General features: G+C 36.2%; 2 protein-coding genes across 2 annotated transcripts; one reads left to right on the top strand and one right to left on the bottom strand.

The window, feature by feature from the left end:
- LOC133881115 (major pollen allergen Bet v 1-M/N-like) lies at positions 1–892 on the bottom strand. Its single transcript, XM_062320075.1, has 2 exons — positions 610–892; positions 1–476 (listed from the first exon to the last, which is right to left on the bottom strand). The coding sequence occupies exons 1-2, from the start codon at positions 791–793 to the stop codon at positions 178–180; spliced, it is 483 nt and encodes a 160-aa protein (XP_062176059.1). The 5' UTR covers positions 794–892; the 3' UTR covers positions 1–177.
- Positions 893–6,885: 5,993 nt separating this feature from the next.
- Positions 6,886–7,801, top strand: LOC133881109 (major pollen allergen Aln g 1-like). Its single transcript, XM_062320073.1, has 2 exons — positions 6,886–7,143; positions 7,299–7,801. Exons 1-2 carry the CDS (start codon positions 6,960–6,962, stop codon positions 7,595–7,597), a joined length of 483 nt encoding a protein of 160 aa, XP_062176057.1. The 5' UTR covers positions 6,886–6,959; the 3' UTR covers positions 7,598–7,801.
- Positions 7,802–10,677: the final 2,876 nt, after the last annotated feature.

The raw sequence follows: 10,677 nt of genomic DNA, 5'->3' as shown, positions 1-10,677 counted from the left end.
GATCACAAGCGCAAACTCTTTTATTAGCAAGCCAAAATTAAGTAGTATTTATGGGTAGACAAAAAAAAAAAAAAAAAAAAAACCAACATCAAAGCCACGTACAACTCATTATTGAGGGGAGACACAACCCAAGCTTTAGTTGTAGGTGCAAATATCAGAATATATTTTGAATACATTCTAACAGTAGGTATCAGGGTGTGCCAAGAGGTAGCCCTCAACAGCCTTGAAAAGTCCAGCGGCCTTTTCTTTGCCAGCCTTAATCTCCTCTTCATCGAGCTTACAGTCGCCTTTGGTGTGGTACTCACTGGTAATCTTCAAGATGGATCCTCCATCATGGGCTGCCACGATCTTGATCTGGTAAGAGATCTTCTCGAGCGTGTTCCCCAAAGGACCACCCTCGATCACGCTGTAGCAGTATTTAAAGTTTGCGTGGTCGATCTCATCAACCTTGTGCTTCATGTACTTGAAATGGCTGCCTGAAAAATATATATACAAAAGCACATGATACTTCTTCCGTGCACGCAGTATGTATCTCCGACGACGTACGTATGAATCTATGATACATTATATATTCAAGGAAAAATGAGAGGATCGAAACTAATTACGTACCTTCGGTAAAGGTGATCTTCTTGATGGTTCCAGGCCCTCCATTTCCTTCAATATTCTCGGCACTGCTGACGTTCTGAGGTGCAACCTTGGGAATGAGGTTGTCGGCATCTAGGACAAATGACTTGAACAGCCTAGCCGGAGGGATAACGGAGGTGGCCTCATCCTCGTACTTGAAAACACCCATGATGAACTGAGAGTAGTGAACTGGATCGAACGATGTGAGAAAAGGAAGAATATGAAGAGGATCGGAGGAGGATTGATTGAACTAATTGGTGATGAGTGAGTCACAAGAGGTTGCTTTTTATAGCCAGAATTGCCCCCCTTAATTAATTAGCTTGTACATCCAAAATTTCTCTGCGTTGTCCAGTTTTTCTTTGTGTAGGTGCCCTCTATGACTATGACCAGTATAATGACTTCCTCCGTATGAATAAGGTTAGTCATTTAGTCATACAAAGCTCCTGAGTCCTGCCTCTCAAATTGACTAATTAACTTATAAAAACATAAACATTTGCTTTCAAATAAATATCGTTGCACTAATTACCTTCGTATATAATTTCCTGATTTTTTTCTTTTAAAAAAAGCTCTAGTAAACTCGTGGAGGAATGATGTCATAAACTTACAAGTACTTGGATTTTTAGAGCTTTATAGACACTTTCAGGCACATAATATATCTCGGGACGAGCCAGAAACTCTTATGATCGAGCAGGAGTTAGGGGTCAAAATATTTTGTTAGTAGAGATCAATAGGCATTTTTTTTTACCTAAAAACTTCTTTGTTTTTAAGAATTAATTGAGGGGGGCATGGCCTACCAGCCCCCGTAAATCCATCCATGAATATATAGACACTATTTTAGAAAGAAATTTTCTAACTGATCTGTTTCTGAAGTACTTTAGATTTTTCTACAGAGATTAGTGTTATACGCCAATAAAGTACAACTTTTTTTTCATCTCAAGAATTCCATGGGTGATTCTTTTCTATCGAGAGTTATTAATGTCTTGCATAAGGAAATAAATATTCACAAAATATATGGGCAAAATTTTATTTTATCTAAATTAGATTGTAAAAAATTATGTGAAAATCCAATTTATTAAACCAAGATGTATATATTCCCCCTGCATTCTTATAGTATAGGTTACGATCGGGGAGCCTTGGTGATAAATTAGGAAGTTTAACTTGTAGTATGCTTTAGTAAGGACGGCATCTAGAATGTATGGACCGACTGAGATTTTAAAAGTCGGATGATGCCAATAAAGACTCTTTTTTCTTGACCTTCGGCTTCTGAGCATGTAGTTGTGGACAATTGATTCGAATGTGACCGCTAATATCACAAGGATAACATGTTGGTAGGCTTCTTTTGCTGGGAAGCTTCTTGACAAGTTCTTCAAAAGTTTTAGCATCTCCCCCAATTATACCATTTCCCTTATCCACACAGGCAATCTAAGGCTCTGTAACTGTTGGCCTCACAAACAAAGTTTTTGAAGTAGAGGCAATATCAGTACTGAAAGCTACATACCCGAGACCGAGTTTGTCAGTTAAGCACTTTTGTCCTGCCAGCATCTAGGTTAGCTTATTATCAGTGATCATCTCCAATTGCAACTATGCACTCACCAACTCATCCTCCAAATCCTTGACCCTTTGAAGTAATGTGTTTTTCTCTGTCTTGAAATTGTTCAGCTCCAGCACATTTTGTAGGTGTGTGTCTCTCAGTTTCATGAACTTGATGTGGAGGCCTTTGTAGGACTCTTTGAGATTTTCCTCATCACTATTCTCAGAATAGTAAGACTGGGACTCCTCAGAATCAACATGTGGAGCAATAAATGCCAGAAATTTTTGCTCTTTACTTGGAATCTCTTCTTCCTCTGAATCATCCCTGAGAGTAGCGTTGAGAGCCTTCCCCTTTGCTTGTTTGAGATTTCCACAATCTGCCCGCATGTGACCGTAGCCTGAACATTCATAGCATCTGGGACCTCTAGGATCCTTCTTGTCAGCTTCATCCTATTCAGCTTCCTTGGGGTCACCTTTTAACTTTTCAGAAAACTTATTCTTGAATTTCAGGTTCTTCATCAGTTTTCTGAAATTTCTGGCAGGCTCATCCGTCATCTTCATCGGGGTCTTCATCTGAAGAAACTATGCTTTTACTTTTTGCAGCCTTGAGTGCAATGGATTTTACTTTCTTAACAGGGGGCAATGAGAACTCATAGGTTTGAAGAGATCCTACGAGCTCTTCAATCTTCATGGCATCAAGATCATTGCTTTCTTCAATAGTAGTTACCTTAATTCTGAAATACTTAGGCAAAGATCTTAGTATTTTCTTAATAAGCTTTGCATCTGAAATCTTCTTTGTGAGACTTACCATGGAATTTCTCAGGTCGCTGATTTTGGTGTAAAACTCATTAAAAGTTTCATTCTCTTGCATATTTATTCATACAAACTGTGACACTAATATTTGAAGTTTACCGGACTTTACAATTTTTGTGTCTTCATATATTATTTCCAGTATTTCCCATGCTTCTCGAGCAGATTCACAACGTGAAATTTGTGAGAATTCAGATGGTGAAAGAGCTTGACAAATGGCATTTAAGGTTTTATCATTGGAAAGACGAGCACTTGTTTGAACAATAGTCCATTCAGCAGCTACTGTATCCGGTGGGGTCTAACCAAATTCAACAACATGCCAAACGTATATGGATTTTAAAAAGAATCTCATTCTCGCTTTCCAATAGCCATAATTTGTGCTATCAAAAGTAGGAACAAAATTAAGATTAAGAGACATGATATATAATAAGGAGTCTAGGATAACACTTAGGAAATTAATCCAAACACGAGTGAACCTGCTCTGATACCAACTGAAAAATTAGGACTCTTATGTGTGTGTGTGTGTGTAATCAACCAATATACCAAAATATTAAATGCGGAATATAAAGAATACAGATATTTTGATGACGAAGTGGAAACTTTTTGTACCAAAGAGAAAAACCACTCAGGGGCAGCCAAATCCAGATAATCTACTATTCAGAAGAAAAAGCTAGTTACAAAGCAGTCGTACTAGCATAACCCAATGCAGTAGTCGTACCTTTAACTTTGATAAGTACCCATACGTGATTGCCTCCCAACCATACCTCATGTTTGAAGAGTTTCTCAATGGATTCTTTTAACTTAGAGTCTCTCTCTAAGCTAGACTTCAATAGTTGATCAAATCACACAAATATTCTAAGAGAGTTCGCACATCTAACAATATCTGTCTAAACACCATCTCTTAGCTCACTGGAATTCAATATTGAATTCTTACAAATAAACAACCTATGAGCCTCTTTAAATAGGCTTCAGAAAACCTAATTTAACACAGACTCGAATTTTCATAGGCGGTATTTGGACCATGCTTCTGGGCGTTCGGACCTGCAACTAAAACTTCATAAAATACTGAAGCGCGTTCGGACCTAGAAACCCTAGCGTCTGGACGGTTGCATAAAATAGCTCCTCTGTCTACAGTCACCACATAAACATTCGGACTCCTAACTAACGGGAACTTTCTGACTTCAGCGTCTGATGGGTCGTCCGGACCGTCTTTCAGACCATGAGCTACTACTGACTCCACTGTTTGCTGTAGCGTTTAGACCTTGATCAGACACTGATTTTCTAACTTGGGCGTCCGGATGGTCTGTAGGAAAAATCGACTTTCTGAACTGTAAATCTTTCAGATTCTTTCCTTCACCAGGGTATTTCCTTCTTTGCGATATATTGTGCAGATTCTTGTTCTAATCAGTCATTTCCATATTGAAAAATATATTCTGCAGTATTCTTCTAGAATCCTCTGGAATTTCGGTGCTCCTGTTATGGAAGTCCCTGATATGAAAGTTCTAGATACGAAGGCCTTTTTTTTCAAGACATAATGATTCAACTAAAATAAACCGACAATATCGTTGTACTAATTACCTTCATATATAATTTCCTTATTTTTTCTTTAAAAAAAAAAAAAGCTATGTAAACTTGTGGAGGAACAACATCACATACTATATATATACACTTTCGGGCACAATATATAGAGGGACGGAGTCAGAAATTTTTATGGATAGGGGTTAAAAGCTAAAAAATTTTATTAGTAGGGACCAATAAACTAAATTTTTTTTTTTACCCTTTTTTTTTTTTTGTTTTTATTTTTAAGAATTGAGGGGGCATGGCCTACCAGTCCTGTAAATCCGTCTCTGAATATATAGACACTATTATAGAAAGAAGATTTTTCTAATTAATCTGTTTATGAAGATTAGATTTTTCTGCAGAGATTAGTACTGTTATACGCCTCTAAAGTACAACCTTTTTTTCTTCTCAAGACGTCCATGCATGTGTGATTCTTTTCTTTCGAGAGTAATTAATGTCTTGCATAAGGAAATGAATATTCACACAATATATGGACAAAATTTTATTTTATCTAAATTAGATTATAAAAAATTCTGTGAAAATCCAAGTGGAAATCCAACTCGGCGGTAGAACAGGAAGTTTAAGGACCCGTTTGGATTTGTGATTTTAAAAAGTGTGATTCTAAATAATGATTTTAAAATGTGCGATTTAAAGAAAGTGATTCTTAAAAACGCAATTAAGCGTTTGACAAAATCACAATTTAGCATTTAAAATTGTAAATTAACCTTTAAAATTTTGTGTTTTTAAAAAAACATCATCTTATCTGCGGTTTGAAAAAATAAATTTTATGCATTTTCAAATCGTAATTTTTAAAAAAGTAATTTTCAAACGATTTATGTTAAACCAAATTTTACTTATTATCTATAAAATTGTAATTCTAAATGCACCCTAAATTGTAGAATGCTTTAGTAAAGACGGCATCTAGAATGCATTGACTGACTGAGGTTTTAAAAGTCTGACGACGCCAATAAAGACTTGAAGCTTTGCTTTCATTGTCTGGCGGTTTTTCAACGTCGGCCATCCTCATCCAGTCATCCTTTTCTTTCCACTACAATATCTTTTGACACTTCAGATTTTATGCAATAAGATTTGAACTTGTGATCAGGTAAAGCAAGTGTTTGTATAAGCTTTATCATATGATGCTTTATATTTTGGGCAGGATTTAGAGTACTTTTCGATAGTTTGGAGAGATATTACCCTAAATGAAAGTTTGAAATACACTGTCAACTAGGTAGTAGTTTCATATAGGAGTGACAAGATTTAATAGAATTTGCAAAAATATTTATGCCTAAATCTTTAATTTTTTTTTTTTTTTTTAACAGGAGTATTTTGATAGGATTTAACAAAAAATCTTAACAGAGTGATGAGATTGAGAACAATAAAAGATGGATATACTAAATTGACACTTACAACTCCTGATCTTTCAATACTTTTGTAATCATAACTTCAAGCTTTAACAATTGTCAATTTAGTATATCCATCTTTTTATTGTTTTCAATTTCAACAATTTCATTCAAGTTCAACATTAAATCAAATGATTGGAGAGTAAAATGTCACTTATACCCCTAATATGTTTATAAAATTACAAAAATACATTGACTTAGTAATTAAAAATGATTTTTTTTTTTTTTAAAAAAAGAAATAAAAAAAAAAAGTCTGACCTGCTGTGGGTCAAATGTGACCCACATCAGGACACAAGTGACCCACCGGTGGCATGGGGGTCTTTGTGACCCATAGGGGGGGGTGTCATAAATTGGGTCTAATTTTTCATTTTTTTTTTAATGAAGGTAAGGGTATTTCGAAGATTTTATTGTTTCGGTTAGAATTTAACTTTGAATTGGGACGACATAATTGAAATTAAAAAAATATTGAACAATGAATACCTTAAATTGACAATTTTTAAAGTTTGAAATTATGAATGCAAATGTGATAAAAGATCAAAAATTGTAAGTGAAGTTTCCGTTAAAAAAAAATTAGCTGTGCCAAATTCTAAGGGGTTGCAACCTGGCCAGTAATGGTCAAGAATGACGCATGCATATCATGGAGCCTCTTAAAGATTTGATGGACAGAATTGAAGCTCAAGCCTTGGTATGGATGAAAACCAGCGAAAGGGAAGTGGTCAAGTATGTTGGATGGTGGCAGCCATCGCTGAATGGAAGTGAACTTCTTCAGTCCGCTCTTTGGCTAAAGAACAAATTCTTGTGTGTTGAAATTTTTTTCTGGTATCAGTGGGGACTACATCCGAGAAGAGAATGAAATTACCTACCATCTTTGGCAAATTGGTCAACAAAGGGGGGCATTGTCAAAAAAGGTAACTTTCAGGTTCAGTCTATAAATGCCAAGCTCCCCAACTCAAAAAATGCACCAAGTTCAATCAATCCTGCAACTCCTCTTCGTAGTTTTCCTTTTATCAAGTCCAAAAGTCTTAGTTCATCATGGGAGTTTTCCATTACGAGGCTGAGACCCCCTCCGTTATCCCAGCGGCTAGACTGTTCAAGGCCTTTATCCTTGATGGCGATAACCTCATTCCAAAGGTTGCACCTCAAGCTGTTAGCAGTGTTGAGAACATTGAAGGAAATGGGGGGCCTGGAACCATCAAGAAGATCACCTTTCCCGAAGGTTAATTAATTATAAGTTTATGTCCTAATCTCCATATCGCATCATTTGTTTTGCATCATTCGTAGCATCATAAATATATATATATATATATATCGAGAGGTATTCAATGGAAGAAGTAACATGTGCTTTTCTATGTATTTGTGTATATCCTTCAGGCAGCCCTTTCAAGTACGTAAAGGAGAGAGTTGATGAGGTTGATCACGTAAACTTCAAATACAGCTACAGCGTGATCGAGGGTGGTGTCGTGGGCGACAAACTGGAGAAAATTTGTAACGAGATCAAGATAGTGGCAGCTCCTGATGGAGGATCCATCTTGAAGATCAGCAACAAGTACCACACCAAAGGCGACCATGAGATGAATGCAGAGCAGATTAAGATTGGAAAAGAAAAGGCCGAGGGACTTTTCAGGGCCGTTGAGAGCTACCTCTTGGCACACTCTGATGCCTACAACTAAATACTGCTTAATTTCGATCGGCTTGCGTGTGCTTTTGTCTAGCCATAAATACTGCTTAATTTCGGCTTGCTAATAAAAGAGCTTGTGGTTGTGATCATCTGCTTGCTGGAGATGTTATGTTGTAACTCGGAAGAATGCAAAGCAACCATTAATTTGCATCCATACAAATAATAATACAAATTATGTATGGAAATTACAGTCTAACTCGCAAATTGATATTGATTTACTTTGATTTTAGCCACGGATATGACTTCCAAATATAGTTTTTTTGAAGTCAATCAAATTAACTATTGACAGAAAGGTAGCAGTATTAGTGGATCCAACTTACATGCTGTTATTTTTTAACATGTATGTTGTTGTGATGTGTCACACCAAGAGTGGACCATCAGGAGTGGAGTAAGTACTGAAACCATTAATGCTTTTCCTTCCAAATGATGCTCCTTCCGATAATGCCCTTCATTAGCCCCTTCACTATCTCCGGTTGAACACCAACCGGAAGCAACCGAATCTGGCCAACCCGACGATCCAGCCAACCCGGCGACCTCATTCCCCGGACAGATCCACCGGAATCCGGCAGTTCTGGCCGGCAACGACTAGATCCCGACAGGGATCGGGCAGATTTGTCCGAGAACAGCCAGTCCGGGCCAACCGGTCGGAATCCGGCCGTCTTGGCCGGGGAACGACCAGTTCCGGCCAACCTGCCGGGATCTAACAAATCTGGTTGGGGAACAAGAAAAGTGTGATTTTCTATGTTCATTTTATTTTTATTGTTTTCATGTGCTGGGGGCATTTTCGTCTTTAAACATTACAAATTGATTAATTAATTGATCATTATTGAGTGACTAACTTAATCATATTGCTGGACTTCGATCGCATCAAATTTATCAAAGTTACAAAGTTTGGTAGACATGCATGTCTAGAAAAGAGAAAAGAATATCTAAAGATAAGTAATTATCTAATTAATTTGCTTGAGAGGTCAATTTAGGGACGTTTGATTATTCTTTTAAGGTTTCTTTTCTGCATTTTATCCAAAACGGAAAATGGAGAGGCGTTTGCTAAGCTAATCCACCTAGAAAGGAGTTCGAATTTTGAGAAAGCACAGTTTGAGTTGATTTGTCCATTTCTTATGCAAGGCTATGTTTGACGATTCCCTCCCCTCTTCTTTTACTTCTTTTTACTTTTTTTTAAAAAAAATTAATTTTAAAATATTATTAATTTTTTTTTATATCACATTAATAATTTTTTTATTATTATTAAAATAAAAAATCCATTACAATATAATTTTTTTTTTTTTCATTTTTTCTTATAAATTTTTTCTACTTTATATTACATCACTTTTTATAACTACTAAATTTTTTTTATCTCGTATGTGAGGAAAGGAATTACTAAACATGACCACAATTTGCACGTTGTTCGAAAAATTAAAAGTTATGTAAAGACAAGTTTTAAGAAGAAGCAAAAACGAGTCAAAATTGTTTGACTCCAAAATAAACCCTCATTTTTTTTGTTTTTTGGTTTTTGTTTTACCCCACTATGTAACCGTTTCTGGTTTTCAATTAAAAAAAGAAAAGAAAAAAAAAAATTCCTTCAAAGGGTTATGAAACGCCCCCTTTCTATATAGGTTCAAGCAATTAAAATAAGGGAATAAATGATAAATCAGTAATTGTGATAGACTTAAATTGCAAATCATTTAACTTACCTTAAGGAAAAAGAAACAAACAAAAAAAACGAATATCTTATGCATGTCATTTTCTTTGACGGTTTTGGAGATGACAGATGTAACTCATAACTAATGCTGTTAAGTGCCATCTAGATTCTAGATCCCTCTTATTTTAGTTTTTAATTTTACTTCTTTTTTTTTTTTCTTTTTTCTTTTTAAAATAACGTAATAAATCTTAATCGGTTACCATGGTGGACCCTATCTAAGCCCACGATTTCATGGAGCCCTCTTAATTAATCGCATCAAGATCCTTTCTAGTTGTTTTTTAATTGAGGAGGAGTGTCGGTCATTTATACACACGAGCATTTTTGTAATTTTGCTAATGTAAAATTACAAAAATGTTCATATGTATAAAAGACCGACTCCTCTCCTATTCCTCTCAACTGGAGAGGATCTGGTCCTAATTATTCACCATTCCCTTCTAGCCCTCTTAATTACATATTAGCTAGACTTTTTTTTTTTTTTTTTGAACAAAATAACCGGAGCTACCATGCATTAATCTGAAGAGGCCCGAAGGCAAATACAATAAATAGAGATACATCGAAACCCTACACACTAAGCCAGAAAAATCTAACTTAGGTGCTGCCTATAAATAAACAAATATTACAATGACAGATGTTTGAGTCACTCTTTAACAAGAAAGCACCCCTAACAAAGAAAAGATGGCTGATCTAGCTAATAAGCCATAAAAAGTCCCATAAAATCTTCAAATTTAACAGACAGACTTTCAAAAACTACTCTAAAAAAAACAGAGAAAAAACAACTACAAAAAGCACTCAATACAAGCCGACGTCGAAAGAGATACTGAACGTGTCTTGCAGAAACCGGTGGAAAAACATAGATCTGGCCTCAAAAGTAGATGTAGAAGAATAAAGCTCAGCTAAACTTTTGCTGACAACAAGGACGGAGAGACAGCTTCCCTACGAGACGTCTTGTGTTAGCCTTCTTGCCTGAATAAACCAAAAACAAGAAAAAACACAAAGCTCTATAGCCCTAGAATGACTAGGAGACTGGAGACCCAAAGCTCCATAGCCCTAAAAGGACTAGGAGAATAAAAGCTCCATTGGATCTAAGCCAGTGAGAAAACAAAAAACCTCAATAGCCCTAAAATGATTAGGAATGAAACACCATTGGGGGGAGGGAGGCGTGGAGCCTCCCTCCTCCTCAAACACCTATTTTTTTCTTCTTTCTTCTTTTTCTCTCTAGGGCCGGCTCTCTAGCTAGACTTTTCTTTTTCTAAGTTTTAGGTGGTGGCTGGGATTAACTAGGGTGGTTGAGGAGTACGTAGAACCTCTTTTTCTCTCGACCACATATTCATGGGCGGAACTAATATGGACTAATATTGTTAGGCTTACAATTA

The sequence above is a fragment of the Alnus glutinosa genome, chromosome 1, assembly GCF_958979055.1.
Source record: "Alnus glutinosa chromosome 1, dhAlnGlut1.1, whole genome shotgun sequence".
Lineage (NCBI taxonomy): Eukaryota > Viridiplantae > Streptophyta > Magnoliopsida > Fagales > Betulaceae > Alnus > Alnus glutinosa.
The sequence above is the reverse complement of the archived record's forward strand: the minus strand, read 5'-3'. Positions and strand labels throughout refer to the sequence as shown.